The 21,105-nt window shown below is 38.8% G+C and overlaps 2 protein-coding genes across 2 annotated transcripts; both read left to right on the forward strand.

The window, feature by feature from the left end:
- The first annotated feature begins 854 nt into the window (after nt 1-854).
- Nucleotides 855-14,237, forward strand: ctps1b (CTP synthase 1b). The gene is made up of 18 exons (XM_067600969.1): nt 855-1,025; nt 2,011-2,191; nt 2,514-2,684; nt 3,366-3,466; nt 4,188-4,304; nt 4,502-4,585; nt 4,829-4,909; nt 5,546-5,697; nt 6,214-6,346; nt 6,556-6,644; nt 7,487-7,581; nt 9,289-9,351; nt 10,184-10,227; nt 10,331-10,427; nt 10,521-10,576; nt 10,819-10,915; nt 11,146-11,290; nt 11,931-14,237. The coding sequence occupies exons 2-18, from the start codon at nt 2,026-2,028 to the stop codon at nt 12,004-12,006; spliced, it is 1,767 nt and encodes a 588-aa protein (XP_067457070.1). The 5' UTR covers nt 855-1,025; nt 2,011-2,025; the 3' UTR covers nt 12,007-14,237.
- A 1,357-nt stretch (nt 14,238-15,594) lies between these two features.
- On the forward strand, nt 15,595-20,655 carry rab42b (RAB42, member RAS oncogene family). Its single transcript, XM_067600979.1, has 2 exons — nt 15,595-16,431; nt 17,978-20,655. The coding sequence occupies exons 1-2, from the start codon at nt 16,214-16,216 to the stop codon at nt 18,429-18,431; spliced, it is 672 nt and encodes a 223-aa protein (XP_067457080.1). The 5' UTR covers nt 15,595-16,213; the 3' UTR covers nt 18,432-20,655.
- The last annotated feature ends 450 nt before the right edge of the window (nt 20,656-21,105 follow it).

Below are 21,105 nucleotides of genomic sequence, written 5' to 3' on the forward strand. Positions count from 1 at the left end.
GTAAATGATCTGAATACTTCTTCAACCACTGAACAAAAGAAAATGTTCATGTCTGCTTATGCTCCACACTCCAATCCAGTAGGTGGCGGTAATGCACCTGTAAACTGGTTTGCGACTGCCAATAAACATAAAGAAGAAGAGGAAGTGGCTCAGTCAACAAAGGGAAAGGTTCATAATAACATGGATGTTTGATAAGAGCTCTTATCATACATCCATGCATAATATCCATTGGAAAATTGCATTGATGTAGTACAAGAACGGAGGGTTGATTGAGTTTTGATCATAGAGTTTAGAAACATGTAGGTCAAGGAAAGAAGAAGTAATTTGTCACAGAATAAAACTTGGTAATTCCAACTGGTTTATGAGCATTACTAAACATCAGGTTGAGGAGTCTGTTGTGCATGTGGGCCTAATCATGGGTTGTAATAAATATATTCAAGATTCAAGAGCTCTGCAACACAGAGGGTGGCAATATTGAAGGTAGTGAAATTTGGATTCTTCGAGCTCCAATTAGAAATAAATATTTACAATTATAAAAAAAGGAGAGAGAAGAGAAAGATAAGATAGAGATGAAATAAAAAATACAAATATGCATTATATATTGCACACACTGTATATGATACAAATATAAACTAGAAGAAAACTTAATAAACAAGAACTCAGTCAAAGCTGGAATTAAGGATCTTACTATAAAAATATGAATGAACCTGTCAAGTGGGTCATGCAGTAGAAATGTATTTGAATTCTTCAGACAGTCAGGATTTATAGGATTTAATATCTGGTCCAAACCCCGAAGCAGAAGGTGGCGGTAATGCGGTACACTGGTTGCTAACTGCCTTTAAAAAAAAAACAAGAGAAGAAGAAATCAGCCGTCAGTCTCCCCTACACGTGCTTGAAACGCGGTGGGGCCACTACAGCTGGTGACCCGTAAACAGACATAAATAGACAAAGTTACGGAGATATAAACATCACCTGTCAATCACCTGTTAATCAGCCTTCGACGCCAGTTTCTCTTTAGGCGCTAGGTAAGTTGGCTTTAATGGCACCAGTGTTTGTATGCTAGAGAGTCACTAAACAGCTAAATATGCTGTCAAGTTAGTCGCTAAGAAATTGTTGCCATTCGTTAGCTAACATAAATACTGTTCGTAGCTGTGTAGGTAACGCAGGCTGTACATATTTATCTCAGTGTCGATTAGCATTTTGTCTCAAAAAGGCAACGTCTAGCTTGGGAAACGATGATTGTGGCAGTTTGGGGGATTGAGAGCTAAGCTAGGTCAAACTTCCCTGCCGCTCCGCTTTAAGTACTTTATACAATGTTAATGAAGTACTGATTGATTTCTTTATTAAGACTGCCATCATTATGTGAAGATTGTTGGAGGGAATTTTCACAGGAAGCTCATAGGAATCATCTTCCTTCTTCTTTGCGCGCTTAACGTGCCGCGTGTTCCCGCCACTACATTTCATATACTATGATCGTACACAAAGGTAACCCTGATATGGTTGTAAGATGTGTACAGTCGTATACACACATTCAACTTAGAACAACAACTTAGACAACATTTGTTTCTGTTGGAGTGACTTGACTGTCAATGTCATTGTTCCCGGGTATTGTAAAGACACAGCCCGCCATCCAGATGTAAACAAATGCGTAGCCCCACCTCCAAAATTCAAAACAAGACTGTCAAATTGAAAGTTTTAACGTTTCTTTAAAGTTACAGTATAAAGGTTTGCAAACAAAGGAGTAAAACTTAAAATTTCTAATGAGAAATTGATCTAATGAGAAATGCATAAATCATTTTTTTAATCTAATTGTAGTTGCACGGTCAATACACCTGTTAATTATATTGATTGGGACGTACAATATTAGTAATCCATTCGGTAAAGTTCAGTATGTCTGTATTGCATCACCTCTACAACTGACAGGCGGTTAAGCAGGTTTTGTTGGACACATTTCTTGGGCTTGCTGGTTTAATTTACTTGGATATGTTCCTTCTTGTATTTTGTTTCTAGTCGTTATATGCCACTATGAAGTACATCCTGGTTACTGGTGGTGTAATATCCGGCATTGGTAAGGGCATCATTGCCAGCAGCGTGGGAACAATCCTCAAGTCCTGCGGCCTTCATGTCACAGCCATCAAAATCGATCCTTATATCAATATCGATGCCGGCACCTTTTCACCTTATGAACACGGTGAGTAGTTGCTTTTATTTACTTTGAAATATCAACTGCTATTTTTTTTATTGATTGTGTCTTTGAGTCCTACAGTTAACATTTGACAAGATGTAGTGGGGCAGCATGGTGGCCTAGTGGGTACACAAACCACCCTCAGCTAAATGGCATGAGATCAACCACCTGCTGGTCTTCTCTGTTTCCATGTGATATTTTTGTGTCAGTGAGCAAAGTATTTAATTAAAAATAAAAAAAATACAAATTCCCCTGAGATGATCATTCAGCTATCAAACAAAGATATAATTGCTATATGACAAATAATTATAATATCTGTGTTCAACAGGTGAAGTTTTTGTTCTTGATGATGGTGGGGAGGTGGATTTGGACTTGGGAAACTATGAGCGTTTCCTGGACATCCGTCTGACCAAAGACAATAACCTCACCACAGGAAAGATCTACCAATGGGTAATCAACAAGGAGAGGAGGGGAGACTACCTGGGCAAAACTGTGCAAGGTTAGACACCGCTGTATTTAGCTTATTGGTAACTATTTGTTGTTGAGCTGAGACCTTGATACACAAGCAGGTTATTGGTTAAAGCTGCTCTATGTGTGTTTTTATATAACTTTAAATTCCTTGCCCTGACCTTTGGAAGACGCTATATGTGCCCATACAGGCAGCACAGCAAGGCTTGTTGGTATTTGTGTTTTCCAGTTTGTCTTTATAACAACGAATTTGGCAAGCACTGTATTGACATCCAGAATCTGAGGGAATGGTGGCGTGGTCCTGTGGGTGTCCTGCCTTGACACCTTCTCCTGCTATTATTGCTATTATTATTACTAGTCATATCATTATTGTTATTATTGTTGTTATTATGCCTCTCTCTGTCTCTCCCCCCCCCTCTCCCTCCCTCCTTCTTTCTCTCTCAACCCAACTGGTCAAGGCAGATGGCTGCCCACCTAGAGCCCAGTTCTGCTTGAGGTTTCTTCCCGTTAAAGGGGAGTTTTTCCTCGCCGTTGTTGCCAAGTGCTTGCTCATTAGAGGATTGTTGGGTCTCTGTAAATTAAGGAGTACGGTCTTGAACTGCTCCATGTGAAAAGTGCCCTGAGACAACTTTTGTAATGATTTGGCGCTATATAAATCGAACTGAATTGAATTGATTTATATTAATATTATTCTATCAATCTGTTTTCTCAGTGGTGCCCCACATCACAGATGCCATCCAGGAGTGGGTGATGAAGCAGGCCGGGATCTCAGTAGATGATGATGGTGTGGAGCCTCAAGTTTGTGTCATAGAGGTACATTTTTCTTAGATATTTGTTTTTCAGCAAGCAGGGGTTTATGTGCACTAGAAGACTGGGCATTCAAATTTGCATTCAGTGTGAAAGTACACTGAAAATCACCATGTCAAGTCAAAAGTGTTACATTTATTAAAACTCCAATGAACCACTCTTTAGTCATTATTGACCAGGGCATTTTTCTACTGCGTTAAAGAGGAATGGTGGAGTATTTTGATCAGAAATTAAACTGAGCATGTTGCCTGAAGCGATAGAAAATATTGGCACCATTCTGCAAGCAGTGTGAGAAACTGCTGAACCTTGCACAAATGGGTGTGTCAAGTGAAGCAGAAAAATAGACATTGTAAAAAAAAAAAAAAAAAGAAAAATCAAACAGTATAATTGAATTAAATTGATTTTGTTGAGAAGAGTCTGTAAAACTGTCCTTCTGTAAGCCAGCGTTTGTTTGCCAATATGCACTGCAAAGATATTTCATCTTTAGTGAATTTGTAGCGGCAAAGGGTCAGAGCCGCATAAACAAAGTTAAATTATTACCCTGCCTCCAGCAATTGTTTTCTTTCGGCACACATCAAGAACAGCTCTGGCAGTATTATGGGCTCAGTGCAGCTGACAACATTCTGTACTTGTTAAGGCTTTGTTAGGGTTACGTAAGGTACTGAGAACCAGCCTGTGTGTTCATGCATGCAGTTCTGCAGTCTGAGCTAGTGTTTTATGTCAACAGCTGGGAGGCACAGTGGGGGACATTGAGAGCATGCCCTTCATTGAGGCCTTCAGACAGTTCCAGTTCAAGGTGAAGAGGGAGAACTTCTGCAACATCCATGTCAGCCTTGTACCACAGGTATGTCATACTGGTGGACACACTAACCATTAGGAATCACAGAAAGTGCGATAATGGCAGGATGACTGCATCTTCATTGCAGTCTGTTTTTAAGAACTGTGGAATAACTTCTGCGGTGTCCTCACATTTATCAGCTTGTTTATTTTGCAAACACATTTGTGCTCCAATTTGAGGTGAATTTACTTTCATGTTCTCAGCCCAATACCACAGGAGAGCAGAAAACTAAACCAACCCAGAACAGTGTGCGAGAGCTCAGAGGTCTGGGCTTGTCTCCAGATTTGGTGAGTCAGATTATACTTTGTTCCCAAGCTTCTTGCACCCCAGATACAAACATGCCATGCCCCTCCTTTCCCTTTTGTGTGTAGTTGAGTAGCGTAATTATGCATTCTTCTCACGGTAAACACAACCAAATATATAAGCAAAAGTCTGACAGAATATGCACTTTAAAGAGAAATCTTCAGGTTTGTGGTCTAGTATTGTTTTATTTTATTTTTTTTAACATAATATACATTATTCTTTGTCAGATTATGTGCCGCTGTTCAACGCCACTAGAAACGGCCGTAAAGGAGAAGATCTCCATGTTCTGTCATGTGGAGCCCACACAGGTGAAGTACTGTGATCTCTGTCCATTAAAACAACCTCAATTTAAGCTCTGTGTGCAGTATATGTCGCTTAAATAAGTTATGACCCCATGTGTCTGCAGTTGTGGTATTGTGAATTGTGTTTGATAATAAAAGAGGTCTACATATAAGAAGGACCCGGGCTTATAAGGATAACTTCTCCTTCAGTTTATGCTATCATCAATGACGGTTGAGTAAAGTTTTATTAAATCTTTAACTTGATGATTGCGAAAGTCGTCGGCTCTGGCTGATGAGTCAGACTTCCTTCGGCTGGAATCAATGAGGCGTGCCACAGAATTGATGAAATATCAACCACACTTAAAGCTCCGGTGTATATTTTGAAAAATGCGACTCTCAAATGTTGAAAATGAAATGTAATTTAAAAAATAAACACACAAGCCACTACTACATCAACAACAGTATACCTATGATTTATTTCTTATTTTTATTTTTATTTATTTCAATGTTGAGTAATTTTCAAGGCTTTTTTTTAACAGATAGCTTATTTATGGGGGATAGTATTATATCATATATCACAAATTAAAATCACAGTGTAAAAACAATTGCTCAGCCTTCCTGTCATTTAAAAACTGAAATAACATGTTTTGTAACTCTTTCCAGGTGATCTGTGTCCATGATGTCTCTTCAGTCTACAGAGTGCCCCTGCTGCTGGAGGACCAGGGTGTCGTGAGCTACTTCTGTCACCGGCTGAACCTGCCTATCGAAATGAGGCCAAGAAAGATGCTCACAAAGTGGAAGGAGATGGCTGACAGGTGAGGAAAGTTGTCTTTTTACGTTGATCCAATTCAACGTGTTTGGTCTCATGTCTGAGTAAGCATCAGAGTCACTTTTACATAAAAGATCTATCCGTAAATGTCATGTCTGAATAAAGCCGTAAGAAACATTTACACAAAAGACATGTCTGAATGACAAAAAGTCATCACTTTAATGGATAGATGAAGCCAACAATGTTCTTTATTCCATGTCTGGAAAGGGCTTTAGCCACTGATTTATTTTTTTTTGGTTTTGTGTGTTGCTCAAGGAAAGTAAGGATATGGACACAAACCATTTACCTTTCAGTTATGAGATAGTCGTTTTAATTACCGAGAAACTTCTAGGACGCTTGCCAACCAAAAAAATGTAGGATTCTGAAAGACAAATGTTCCTCGATCACTACAGTGCTGCATACTGGAAGTGGAAGAAGCATCACTGTACCCTCTATTGTTCTCTGTGCAGCTGAGTTGATTAAATGATGCATGGGGTCAGTATCATCTCACTCCCTTTTTCAGATCTGACCGTCTCCTGGAGCATGTTTCTATCGCCCTAGTGGGAAAATACACAAAGTTATCAGACTCCTACACCTCTGTTATCAAGGCCCTAGAGCACTCAGCCCTCGCCATTAATCATAAACTAGAGGTCAAGGTATGGAAACATTTCAAACTTGTATTTTTTTATTAAGATTCCCAACTTTGGCATCATCATGTTTTTGCTGTTTTTATGTGTTGACTGTTGTAACTGAACACTTGTTTAACTGGTATATTGCCTTAGATATTCTCATATTTATACAGTAGTTACCCTGTCATGATGTTGATTGATCTCCTTCCTAACGACGCTGTTTGATGCTATTACAGTACATAGATTCTGCAGACCTGGAGACTACCACTCTGCAAGATGAGCCAGTGAAATATCACGAGGCATGGCAAAAACTCTGCAGTGCTCAGTGAGTAAATAAACCAGGGAGAACATGGATGCCAGTAGGCTTGTTAGTATGATATAGAGCTTAACGACCATCAATATTCATTTTTTCCTCCTTTTTGCCACTTGATGGCAACAGAGAGCCGTCGTGCCCAGTGGGTTATGCAGCTGTGCTTTTTTAGAAATGCTTGATGTTCTACTACATTTTAATGTATAGATTACACCTCTAATGTACTGTAAAGCTTCATATTGCAAAAATGAAAGGAAAGTATAAGAGTTAATTTTGCGGCTCTTGTAGCTATTTTCATGGCCTGAGTCTGTCAATGAGTAAATATAGGATTGTAAAGGTTTTGTTGTTAATGAACAAACGCAGGCTTTTTGAGTTAGCTTTTGGGATTGATTAGTTTTGAAAGTCCACGGAGTAAACCAGTGTATCTTGATCAGTCATTTATTAACACATAGCATCTCACAAAGTTTTGCAAATGCAAGCACAATAGCAACTTGGTTTAGTATCCATACAGCATGATGTTCAACTAGTTTATTAGATTGACTGTTACAATAACAGGCCAGTATTTTGCATTTTTAATATATAATGATTGAATCTGTAAAAGTTATTATGTCAATCAATGTCTTAGTCACCAAGTATTCTAAGAAAATATGTAGTTTTTCAAGAATAGTAGTCAAATATTGGATGTCTTGTACAAAATCATCTTAGATTTTACCTCTAAAACTGTCTTTTAGTCATTGCACCGTTATCAGTAATGTGTCTTTGTACACAGGTCATTACATTGCGTAACGTTGGTCTCAAAAATAATCTGGACTACATTATGAAATGAGCTGAGACTAATTTCTTTCTTCCTACCACAGTGGTGTGTTGGTACCAGGAGGTTTTGGTGTGAGAGGGACAGAAGGCAAGATGATGGCTATTAACTGGGCGAGGAAACAAAAGAAGCCATTTCTTGGTGAGAGAGAAAAGAATTCACGCTTTTTTCATCTTATAAGTTCTCGATGCTGACTTTCTTCACACAAGTGCACAAGCAGTCATTGTATTATATGTGTGTAGTATAAGAAAACCAGTTGAATATGGTTTGTTTCTTCTTATGTGTCGACTGTTGCTTAAGAAGTGGTAATAATGAATATGATTTGAGGCTTTTTTTTGTATGCAGCGTCATACTGGTTTTACGGTTCTAATCTTTGTGGGTAAAACACTTGAATTAAAAGCTACAGCGCTGCTAAAATATTTGCTGCTTTGGATGTTGTCATGTTTTATTGTTTGTCAACATTGAACATTGACACAGTGGATGTAGCTGTTTTTTTTTGCACAGCTTAACAGAGAAGTGAAAACAAATCTCTTAATATTTTAGGTAAATTTAGTAGGAATGTCCTGATCAAAACAGTTTTTCATCAGAGTCCTTTAATAACAAGTATCTACCAATACTAAGCTGACCAGTGCATAATACAACCTGAAAATGTGACCATGTAGAAGAAAGTCTAATTCATCCTGTATACATAGTGAAAATAATTATTCATAGCAGTAGAAGATATGCAGTTTTGATGAAATATGTATCTGGCGCATTAAAATAACAGGTGTAGTCTTAATTTAGCACTTCTTGTTTTTCCTGTGCTACTTAATCCAAATACTGAAGGTTCTGGTGGGAGACTCCTGAAACTAATGTGACACAATCAGCTAGAGAGAAGATGTATCACTCTGTCGGAGTTGTTTGGACTACAAAAACGCTCAGTAGTGTTAACATCAATTAGCAACAGCTGATATAACCTGCAGCTGCTGACATTTTTCATTTTAACCAGTGACAACAACAGTTAGTGCCAGCTAAAACTTAAAAAGCTGCCACTTGAATGTTTTTGTACACTTCTCTTTGCTAAAAAAGAAAGAGAGAGGTGAGATAACAGATTTATTAACTTCTGAGCACATCAATGTATTTTCCAATCCAGGTGTCAGTCGCTCACACTGCTACGCCCGAGTAACATTCATATACAGGGAAACGCTCACACTGGGTGTCCAGAGCAGCTATGTAGCAGGCTGATGTAGGCAAAACACAGTTAAGATTTTAGCTGATACTAATCTATTACAATATAACCAATGGGACATGTCTAAAATTAAATACATAAGTATATAAAAAATAATTAGGTCCAGATCTCAAACCAGTTGAGAATTCGTAGCAGGGTTTGCTGTAATTTGTTGTCCACTCACAATGCCCAATTGGGGAATTCTGCACAGAGGAATGAGGAAAAACTTGGTGTCCCGATATGCAAAGCTGATACAGACGCAAGGCTGTGACAGCTTCCTCTGTTAAATACTAACTCGAAGGAGGAGAATTCTTATGCACTAACTCTGTGTTTTATAGTTGTACTTAATTTAGATCCATTGTAGAGATTTGTTTTCACTTTGACATTAAAAAATATTTTTGTTAAGAAAAAAAAAAAGCTTAATTACCTCCATTTACAGCATTCAAAGTTGCAAAAATAATGAAACACGAAAAGTCCAGAGAGGTGTGAGTACTATTATAGGCGCTGTATAATTATATGCAAATACAGTAGTGTTAGTCATGAAAGTGGTTTGCACAGTGGGGATTGTGTTCAGTCTTTATAAATGAGTCCTTACAATAGCACAAATTATGCAAGAATCCTGCTGGTCTTCTTTTGTGCAGGGGTATGTTTGGGCATGCAGCTGGCAGTGTGCGAGTTCGCCCGCAACGTTCTTGGATGGGAAGGTAAGTAATTGCGCAGTTCACCTGGGGTGACTTCTAAGCAACATTTGACTCCTGTGGTTCCTAATTTAATGATTAAAGAACATTATGCCAGGAGCAGACTACATGATATTTTTGTCTTTCACAATGGTCACCGCAACTAGCATAGCAACTAGTATGACCCAGACCAAGCATTGTTTGGGACCTTGCCCAAGTTCATAAGTCGTCGGGGAGGAGGGTTATGAAATTGTCAATCATGGCTACAGAAGTGCTATGTGTGATGCTGGCTGTCTTATGTTCCAAAAAGAAAGAAAAAAATGACTGAGGCGTTCCTATGTGTCATGAAGAGGACAGTATGGGCAACCTCAGATAACAAATGTGTTAACATGTCAAGAACATAAAGCTACCAGGGTCACTGTAGGTAAACAGAAGGTCTCGTGGAGGGGAAAAATGATTGGGTTTTGAGAATTGTATACTGTGGTAAATGAAGATACAAGGATATGTTTTAATAGCAGGTGGTTTCACAATCACTATAACTGAAGTGGTCTCTGTATGTAAACACCGACAGAGAAAGTCAAAGCTGTCCGGCGGCTGTCCAGCTGAGCTGAGCCGTATTTAGTGTCTCAAGACAGCGGGGAGAGCAGCGGCTCATCTCCCCCCCCTCCTCCACAGGCTGACTCAGGCAGAAAAAAACCTGCTGCTGTCATCAGAGGCTATTAACTGAAATCAAGAAAACGATGTTGGAAATTTGTCGGTGACGCTAAAGTCGGGGCTGAATTTTTGTGTGTAGTCTGATCCTGGCAACATGTCCAGAAGTTAATTTGAGCTTAGATCAGTTTCGCTTATCTCTTTTCAGATGCGAACTCCACAGAATTTAATCCTGAATCCAAACACCCAGTGGTAGGTTATCTTTTTTTTTTTTTTTTTTCCGCTGTGCTCATATCACATCGTGTCAGCAGAGTTGTCCCCAGAATGGTGTTAATATCCAGTTTTATCTCGACAGGTGATTGACATGCCAGAACACAACCCCGGGCAGATGGGTGGGACTATGAGGTTGGGGAAGAGGAGAACCATTTTCAAATCCAGCAACAGTGTACTGAGTAAGCATGCTTCTGAATTAAAGATGCATTCTTGGACTGTTTGTTTGTTTGCAGGCTGTCATGTTTCTGATGACTGATATTTCATCATTTCAGGAAAACTGTATGGAGATGTGGAATATGTTGAAGAGAGGCACAGACACAGATTTGAGGTAGAGACCAAACCCAAGTTTTAAAGCTTTTTTATCTGGGAGCCCACCACCTCAGACATACTTTATAAATGTAAACTTTATTTTTTACATGATAACACATGCATATCCTATAGTATCTTATTCAGCCAGTACACATTACAGGGACTTGAGATGTTCCCTTGAATCAGTAGTTTTTAAATATTATAGGATAACCTCTTTATTTCTCCAAAACCTCTGAATCATTGAATCTCTTCTCATTTTAGGTGAACCCTGAGCTGAAGCACCACTTTGAAGTGAAAGGTCTTCAGTTTGTCGGCCAGGATGTGGAAGGAGAGAGAATGGAGGTCATTGAATTGGAGGGTGAGATCAAAGTTCTCTTAAAGACAAGTGTCAACAAGCAGCTGTTATTGAATACAGTATCATGTATATCACCTAAAAGCTTCCTCACCATCTCTGTTTTCTTTAACATGCTCTGAATCGAATCATCTTTCTTTCCGATGAGACAATATTTTAGCCATGTGTTTTATTACTGGGCTGACGAAGTGGAGGTGAATACGTCTGTACTAATCCACTCGACCTTGTTGTCACAGATCATTGTTACTTTGTTGGAGTGCAGTATCATCCAGAGTTCGCCTCCAGGCCCATCAAACCTTCTCCTCCATACCTCGGACTCCTGCTGGCTTCTGCCGGAAAACTCCAGAGCTACATGGCCAAAGGCTGTCGCCTTTCTCCACGGTAAACTTTGACTCAGCAATGTGTATCATTCGAATTTATCTGGTGGAAGGTCGAATAAAACTACTAAACTGCAGCAGCTTATAAGTTTAGCTTTACTTATTGTGAGTTCTCGTTATTTGTGTTCTATCAGGTTTTTCACAATTCTGTACCAGTTTCTATAATTTTTTTTTCCTGCTCTGACTAAAGTACTCGAGTTGCATCAAATTGCATTTAAAGTTTAAACACTTTCAATGCAACACTTTTTATATGAAATTTATTAACTTAAATCAACAATGTTGGCTTGAAATCTAAAATCTATCTTTGCAGCTGTAGCAACGACTTTAGCTATTTTAACCACAATGTATAAAATAAAGTAATGCCAGATTTTTCGTTTAGTGTTTCATGATTTGTTGTTTTCTGAACTCAGATGTAGTTGACTTGTTAACATGACAGTTTCTAATGGCAATTCACAGGCATTTTTTTAGTCTGTGTCATTATCTGCACTCTGCTATTATGCAGTGTAATTAAATCAAAAGATCCGTGGCAGTTTACAGTGACAGTATATTGTCAACATTACACCTCCACCTGCAATCACAATAAACAATCCCTGCCAGGCATTACTGCCGCAGCACTAATTTCTTGTATTTGTTTTCCATCACAGGGACACTTACAGTGACCGCAGTGGCAGCAGCTCTCCTGAAGCTGACATCTCAGAGCTGAAGTTCCCCTCTTTGTGATGAGTCTGAAGTGTTTGTGTCACTCATGCAGATAAATGCAAGGTCTGGGAAGAAATACTGGGCTGCACGTTAACTGACTCTGTAAAGCCAAAAATTGTTTAAAACTGTTTTTACACTCTGGTTGTTATAATATATTGTTAATAATGTATACTCTAAATATATTCAGTGATTGTATGAAGCTGAAGGGGCATCCCGTTAACTCTGTTGGTTCATTAGACTTAAAGCTAGGGTAGGCAATTTATTTTAGAAGAATTTTTTGTTATATTTGTTGAAATTCTCTTTACATCCTGACGGCAATCAATAAATCAAATGCTCTGGCAAAAAAAGAGAAAAATCCAGTATCTTTAGCTGTCGCAAGCCCGTCCAATCATTTCATTCAGCCTACTTGAAATGATATGATGGCCTATCTGCCTACTTACCTACTGCCTATCTACGCACGCTCTGCTCGTCTCTTTTATTGTCCAACTCCAAAACCTGCTCAGTCATCAGCCCGTCAGCAGCACCAGGGTGTAGAGACTGGTCAGTATCTGACCCAAAGCCGCAGTGATGCATAAAAATCTATCACCGCTTTCCACTTCTGGGAGCAGAGTTCATTTCCACTGAAAGTCTCTCGCTCTAGTGTTGATAAGGTTATACGCTGTTCAGTTTTGCCTGCACTACAGACAATAGTCTTGTGATCACACTTTGCTTTTCATTTTGCTTTGTTGATATTCTCGTCTTTTTTTTTTTTTTCCCGTCACAACCTATCAGTCAATGTCCCACTGCTCACCTGGCCTCCAAACTTTCTGTTGTGTGAGTGAATGCAGTAGTAAACTGTTAAACTATTGTGTTGCGTGCATGTTTGAAGCACGTGCATATGTTTATGCTCGTCTGGTGGAGGGAAAACTGCCTACCCCAGCTTTAATGCAATAAGTAAAACCAGGATAAAATGTTTGTGGGGGAATTACGGACATTGTTGAAGATCTGTAAAGAAAACTTTTGTAGAATGAAAATAACAGAATAGGGTGAGAGGAAGACATTACCCTATCAATATACAGTATGTGCAATGTCTTTTATTTGTAAGGTACAGATGATTTGGCAACATTATGAGGAGATGTACAGTGTATTTTGCAGTAAAAATAGCAATGGTGACAAAGTGAATCAGGGTCTGTGCAATCAGGTTTCTCATTAGGGCGAACCAGTCCAATGCTTAACAGTATGGAAATCCTGATAAGAAACTCCATACAGTTTTTTGAGACTTGTGTTGTCACAATTTTGCTTGTGTGTCGTGACAGACATATCTTTGGTACATTTACCTCTTTTAAATGCTTGTTATTGTCTTACAAATTAATTTTATGACATTTTGAGTGTGTGTGTATATATACATATACATATATATAAATGTATTTCTTCTTTAAAATTTAATACAAGTTAACTTATAACACTCATTCAGGGTTACTTCACAAGTGTGTAAACAACATTTGACTCTGGTTTCAAATAATGTTGCATTGCATGCATATCTTTACAAGCATGAGATAAAACTAAGTCACAGTCATGCTTTTGTAACTGGGTTATTTATGGGTTTTTTTTCTGTTGTAATAATGTAAATTGTTAAAGTTTTGTCAATATAACAAGGATAATTGGTTTTAATCTCTACGTTAAAGTTATTATTGAAAACTTGTGCACTTTGAGATGTTTTAACGCTTTGAACCTGAACTTGTTCAGGTTGCATGACTTTAATGTTTGAGACCTTTTACCTGCTGACATCAACAATGACAGTTAGCTGAAATAAATGGACCAAGCTAATGTTTTTTTGAACTCCATTGCCTTTTACTGCTATGTCTGACCTGTAACTTCCTCAAATGAATTCTACTGATGCACAGTCATCTGACAATCTGGCCAACTTTAAGTGACACTTGAGTCATCACTATTAACCGGAAAAGAAAGCTTGGCATATGAAAACTGAAGTCATAAAACCAAAACATAAACCTAAATTTGATCTCAAAACATCAGTAGCATCCAACTGCAGATGATAGGCATCAAGCTTCCAAGTTACACTTCCATTTGGAGTCTGAGGTGTCAAATTGAGTGACATGAGCTCAAATTGGCCTGTTAAGTTTAATAAATGCTTCCGTTTATCTGTTGGTGGTGCAAATGTGGGGCAAACATGCCATATTTGTATATTCATGGAGTTCAGATGCATGTGTGATGTGTGTTTATCCAAAATAAATCTATTTTTATTCCTCATGAAAGTCTGGTCTTCATTTAGTGGAGCTGAAAACTGCTTTTTATCAGTAACTATGTGCCAGCAAAAGTAATGCAAGATACTCTCACACCCCTGACATTGAAAACTTTAGTGTTCACTGGTTTGTTCATGAAAAAAATAACCATACACATTTACGATCAATAATAACTAGTAAATAATTACAATTTCCATTGTAAGGTGCAAAAGAATATCCAAATATTCATGAGTACTGTATTAAATTTGAAATTACAGTACAGGAATCATATCTAAAAAATTGACAAGATTTTAAATATGTGGGTAACTGCTAGACAAGAAGTAAATTTGAGTTATTAATGTTTTCTTATGCTGTAGTAGGTTTGTTAAATAAAAAATGTAGAATACAATCAAAGCAGTCATGACTGTTTAAATTATGTTCACAAATATTACCAGTATAAACATATATATATATATACATATATTTTGAATCCCTAATATTTATTTTTTGTACCACAAACATACAGTAGTAGACATGACATCATCAAATGATATAGTAAACATAAACATAACGTACATCCCCAATAAACTCATCATAGTAAAATTAGCTGAGCCCAGAAGTGGACAGTAACAAAGTACATTTACTCAAGTATTGTACTAAGACTCTGAAGTACTTTAGGATTTCCATTTTATACTGCTTTATACTTCAAAGCCAGTACAATTCAACTCCACTACATTTATTTGGCAGCTTTAGATTATTGCTGTTTTCCAGTTGAAGTCTAGTTTTTCATTCAAAACATATCAGCTTATAAAATACACTGCCTTGTTATAGATTAAACTGCTCTTCAATAAATAAAATGGATAAAAGTAGCTCCACCTTGACTGGCTGCAGCATTAAAAACATGAATGCATGAGTAATAATTATTCAGTAATTTGTCTGATAATACTTCTGTACTTTTACTTAAGTGAGATTTTATGGGCAGGACTTTTACTTGTGACAGTTTTTTTTTGTTTTTTTTACATTGTTGTCGATCTTTCCTCACTGTTAGTGAAGGGTCTGAATGCTTGTTTCACCTCCGCCTGACTCTTTCCTAGTGCTTCCCAGGGGATATAAAGCGGTATTGTTATCAACTTCCCTTTTTGGTTGCAACTCCAGTCTACGGACAAGACCATAAAGTGATAAAAACTACTACATAATAAACGGGCAAACAGATGCCCACACTCACCCTCACTTTCTATGATTGTTAATGATGGCATGTAATTATAAGTTGATGAAAGCAGAAAACTGCAATGTTTGCCTCAATATGGTATCAAACGCAACTACTGCTTCCTTGTAATCCTCCCCCCCCTTTCTCTCCCACATCTGGTCTTTCCTATGTCCTTGCGCTCATGCCCCTCCTTTTGTCAAGTATCAACAGGCAAACTTTAGAAGTCCACACCCCTGCATAACCACCCTCACAAGCACATGCTTACAGTAGCAGTTAAGATCAGCAGCTCAGATGAGAATCGCAGCCATACTGGAATCTACTCTGTGTGGGACAAATTTTTCTACATAGCTGCTTTTGTGGAGGATTTTAGGAGCCAGCATGAGAATGATACGGACGGAGTTGTGCTGCAACAATCAACTGCATAAAAGTGTGGGATGTCGACACAGACTGCTCTAATGGTTGTGAGATTCATAAGGAGTGGCTGCTCTGGTAGTTTCTCAACATTTGGAGCGTCACAAATAGGAAACCAACTGGTGGGAAGCTTGTGTGGGGGTTCTAGTCTCTTGCAGGTTCTTCTTTATTTCTCTCTTTCTCCAACCCCTTTGGTACCATCTAGGCTGTTCACTATTCCTCTTTAACCATTCTTAACCTTACTTACAACCCCATTTGTAATTCCTGCACTGCATATTTTTCTTCTTCTCTGAGTCCCTCTCTCTATACTCCCCTCTCTGTCCCACAACTTTTACACACCTCTGTATTCCCACAAGCTCTCCTCATCCCTCATTTCCCACTGCCAGCAACAATGGACTTGACTTTGTGGCAGTACCAGTTCAGGGTCATCATGCTGGGGGACTCCACGGTGGGCAAATCCTCCTTGCTGAAACGCTACACTGAGGATTTGTTCCTGGAGTTCATCAACGAGACGGTGGGTGTAGACTTCTATGTCCATTTCCTGGAGGTGGCGCCGGGGGTCCGTGTCAAGCTGCAGTTCTGGGACACAGCTGGACAGGAGAGGTTCAGGTGAGGATGAACACATCTTGTGACAAATGATGTCACAAAATAGGTGTCTGTCTTCTACAGTGGTACCAGTCATAGCTTAACATCTCCCCTAGAGCAGATTGGATGCCCCAATATATCAAAACACACACCTACACCTACAGTATGCACCAGGCCTGGTAGTACAGATATGTGTCTCTTTGTATAACATGGTAAATGTTTAATGAAAACAAAGATCACAATTCTCTTGATGAATATTTAAGAGACGTGATGTGCATCCAACTATTCTATCCAAATAAACTACCACTGGTTAATCCGTTCACGACAGAGCTGTTATCAGTGTTTGCTCTCAGCTACGATTGTGTATCCACCCCGTCACCCTCTCAAGATCAGTCTACAGTGTGTACAGAGATGCAGTGCTTAAAGTGGAAAAGGCAGCTCTCTCAGCATATTAAATGCAAGAGCTAAGAGTGACATGTTCCCTTCTGTCTCAAAATTCATTATTTCAGTTCTCCAGTTGAATGAACCGCAGCAAATTACAAACTGTGCCTGTTTTTGTTTACCTACGTCTGTAGCCTGCTAATCCCACGAGTCAGCTAAAAGCTCAGCTAAATCAGTCTGTATTATACTTCAGGTTTTGTTTTTATGAAGAAGTACTCTAATAAAGAAGTAATGTTTCACCAACCGGCTGCTGAGAGGACCCTTTAGGTTATTACTTTGGTTTAAACATTCGGTGACTCAAGGGGGAAATACATGCCTTTCAACTGTGTCAGTGGTAGAAGAAGGATTCAGGTCCTTTACTAAGTAAAAGTACTAATACCACACTGTGAAAATACACCACCACAAGTAAAAGTCCTACATTCAAAACCTTACTTAAGTAAAAGTATGTAAGTATTATTAGCAAAATGTACTTAAAGTATCAAAAGTTAGGGTTAGTTAGGTTAGTTTAATCCACAGTAATGCATCATAATCTATAAGAGCTTCATGAAAACGGTTTTCAGTTTTGTGAGATTTGTGCATTTCCCGGTAATCCAAGTGGGTTTTTAAATAATTTATTTAGCTTAAGAAGTAGGAGAATTTTAATCCTTCAGTTTATCAGAAAAAAATTCAAATTCATAATCACCAAATTTGGAGATACATAGTTTTCACTGGACAGGAAGGGTATAAAAAATTGTAAAAGTATAAAGTAGAAGTATAAAGTTGCATAAAATGGAAATACTCAAGTAAAGTTCAAGTACCTCAAATTTATACTTAAGTACAGTACTTGAGCAAATGTACTTAGTTACATTCCACCACTGAACAGTGTCATGATAAAGGTGAGAAAACACAGTGGTTGTCAATTTCTTACAAAGGAGCAAACTATTTGTCAATCTGCTTATCTAAAAGAGCTCAACTCAAACAGTGCACAGACTCAGCTGATTATTTGCTCACTGAAACAGGAAATAAGTTGGTAGCAAAGTCTGAACACTGCCTGGTGTGAGTTTTGGGAGGTTTCCGTGTGTTGAAATTCAAAATCTCCTTCTCTCCTCTTCCTTTTCTTTTTTGCCCTTTGTCTTTATTCTTTCCTCAGGTCGGTCACCCGCTCTTATTACCGCAACTCGGTCGGAGGCCTGCTGGTGTTTGACATGACCAACCGAGCCTCATTTGACCATATTAAGGAGTGGCATGCCGAGGTGTGCGAGCGGGTGCAGCCACATAAGGTTCTGTTCGTGCTGGTGAGCCAGAAGAGTGACCGAGATGCTCACGGGGAGAGGGTAGTGAGTCACGAAGAGGCTCAGAAACTTGCCGGACAGTTAGGGATGCCTTACGTGGAGGCCTCTGCCAAGACAGGCCAGAATGTGAGGGAGGCCTTCGAGCTCCTCACACGACGGATCTACCAGGGTCTGTTGAGCGGAGAGGTAGAGCTGCAAGAGGGCTGGGATGGGGTCAAGTGCACTTCCCCACAAGCGCTGCAGTTACAGAGAGCCAGCCTGACTCAGCTCAGCAAACCCCCCAAGACCAACAACAAGAAGTGCTGTAGTTAAACTGTGTGCTGGTGGTTGTCACCTATATGCACTCGTGTTACTGTAAAACCAAAACCAGCTCCCTGAGCTAGATTTGTGGTGACATTTTACTGTATGACGTGATCATGGAACACACTGATTTACATCTTTCTGTGACAGATATTCTGTGACTCTGTATGTAGTTATGCGTGTACTTTCAACATCCTTGAAATCAGGTTTTGTGTACTTAACTAAGTGTTTTTAAAATGTTAAATCTACATTTTGTGTTTTTAAGATTTTGTAAGGGTCTACACTTGGATTCATGCTCTCTTATGGGAGATGCTAGGGCACATAGCTGATCAGATGCGGTCATTGCTTACCTCAGTTCAGCAGGGTCATGGGTTGTAATGATGATATCCAGTAGTTGAGGCTTTTTCCCTATTAAGTCTAATAGGTGCTATAGATGAAACTCTGTTACCCATTTAATGTGTTAGGACAGGATACTATCACATCCACTCTACTACTGATTTTTGGATCTCGGGACCTATTAACTAGAAAGGTGGCTCCCAGCTGGGGGGAGGCAAAAAAGTATATTTGGTAAAACTCCTCCTGAGGTCATGATGTGTAACCAGGGGTTGCAAGTTTGATTAATTGTGAGAAGTCACAAGCACAAAAGGTTGGGAACCACTGCACTGGAGGGACATCCTGCTTTTTCCTCAGAACCCATTTCTGGGCATAAATCTGGGAATTCTTGTCTATGTTGGTTGTTTAAGTCCAGTGTTGTGCAAATTACTGAAAATTAGTAATTAGTTACAGTTACTACTCTCAAAAGTAACTGAATTACCAATTACTGCATAGAAAAGCCTAATAAGTTACGAGGGAAAGTAACATCTGCGTCACTTCTAAATGTCTGCTTCAATTCTTCTATCAATGCACACATAGCTATATTATTTTAGTGTTGCTTTGGTACATTGTGGGACAAAACAACCGTCAAATTTTATCTATCATTGTACCCATTATCACTATGATGATAAGTAAGTAGTAGAACAATAAAACAAAATGGATGTTTTGATAGGCCTATTTATTGTAGCCTCAACAGGCCTTCAAATCAAACACTAGTGCACAAGTCAGTTTTAATACTCTTTTGGCAGTGTAACATGAAATAGTCCCAACAACAGTTTCTCTGTAGTGGAATTACTAACACTGGCAGCAGAGGAAGATGGGGTATTATATTGGGTCCCCTGCTTGAGATCAGAGGCATCACTCTGGGCAATTATGCTGCCAGTGCATCTTTTGGGACTGAGCAGGTTTTTGGAAAGAGCTTTGTCGCATCACCAATAATTGCACAGCGTTCTGCAAGTTAGCAATTTTAGCAGGTGTCAGTGTTACCTCGGGGTTCTACTCAGCACAAACAGAGTCGCAAGCAGTTCTGTCCACTTTAGGTCATCCCTTTTTTATTGACCACACGCATGCTTTCACAACATAAACATGTTTCTCACTCTTAACTCCTCCGCTCACTTGACCGGTGTTTCCGGAGGGCACACAGTCCACTTTCTCAAACACATAATCAATATACAATTATAACTGAGAGCTGGCATGTCTTATTCTGGCTCCAGTGTGTGTGTGTGTGTGTGTGTGTGTGTGTGTGTGTCTTCCCAGGTCCAGCATGCTACTGCATCAAGAGGAGAGATAATAATTAGACGACAGGTAACACCTGTGCCAATTAGACTACCCCAGTACTGCTCCCATGAGCCACTCCCACCCGTCTCTCCCCTGCAGCTGAACCTGAACCACATCCCATCACCTCAGTGCTGTTGTTGAAATGAATTACCGAAAAACTCCAGGGTGCCTTTGGATATTGTTCTTTTGAAATGCTGTGAGAGGTTTCCATAGCAATTACCGTTCCTCTGGCTGATGAATAGTCTCCTGTGTTTCTGCATACCAAAATGCAGACAAAGACGCCCAGATTAAGGATTCACTGACTGGTTGTTAACTGTTGAGTCTGTATGATGGTTTGTGTACTCGGTTCTCTACACACTGCAAGTTCAATGATTATGTTTTGTACTTTTAAATGTTTTAACTCCACTGGACCCTTAAAAACTTCAATGTAGTCATATACTGTACAGTGTAGTCCTTTTAAGAGACAATAAATCACTTTCAAACTAACAGCAATAAGCATTTTTTTCTTACAAATTGAAAGCCTTCCCTACAAACTCAAACATAATCCTTTCTAATAAATGCAGACACCATGTTGAACTTCTCCTCAGTTCAGTCTGGCCTCCTCATTTGGTAATATCAATCATTTATTATTTTTTTTATGACATTATGAAAACATCTGGAGATCATTTCTTCCATCATTATTTTGATGCAATATTCTGAAAATGGACAAGAATAAAAATAAAATTTACATGGATGTTTGGAGTAAATTACTGTAATAAAACCAACTACATTCAGTTACAATAGACAACAGCACATACAGTACATGTTTAACACAAAGGCAAATAATCTACTGTATTAGAATCTATCATGTGCAGTAGGAATTTGGTATTATAAACTATTTATATATTTAAAAAAAACAATAATCAACATCGTTTGAGTAGAGTGGGTAAACAGAGGAGCCGTAATCTCTCACTCAATGTTTATGATTATCTATTATTGGCAAGATAACACCAAAGATACTTTTTTTAAGGAGGCAAATGAATCTGTAACATTCACA

This window comes from Thunnus thynnus, chromosome 10 (assembly GCF_963924715.1).
Source record: "Thunnus thynnus chromosome 10, fThuThy2.1, whole genome shotgun sequence".
Taxonomy (NCBI): Eukaryota; Metazoa; Chordata; class Actinopteri; order Scombriformes; family Scombridae; genus Thunnus; species Thunnus thynnus.

Bases quoted from the DNA above. Each gene is read 5' to 3' on its own strand.
- ctps1b (XM_067600969.1), top strand. From the start codon at position 2,026: ATGAAGTACATCCTGGTTACTGGTGGTGTAATATCCGGCATTGGTAAG. The intron at 3,467-4,187 runs GTACATTTTTCT...TTATGTCAACAG, and splicing joins CTCAAGTTTGTGTCATAGAG to CTGGGAGGCACAGTGGGGGA. The intron at 10,916-11,145 runs GTGAGATCAAAG...TTGTTGTCACAG, and splicing joins GGAGGTCATTGAATTGGAGG to ATCATTGTTACTTTGTTGGA.
- rab42b (XM_067600979.1), top strand. From the start codon at position 16,214: ATGGACTTGACTTTGTGGCAGTACCAGTTCAGGGTCATCATGCTGGGG. The intron at 16,432-17,977 runs GTGAGGATGAAC...TTCTTTCCTCAG, and splicing joins GCTGGACAGGAGAGGTTCAG to GTCGGTCACCCGCTCTTATT.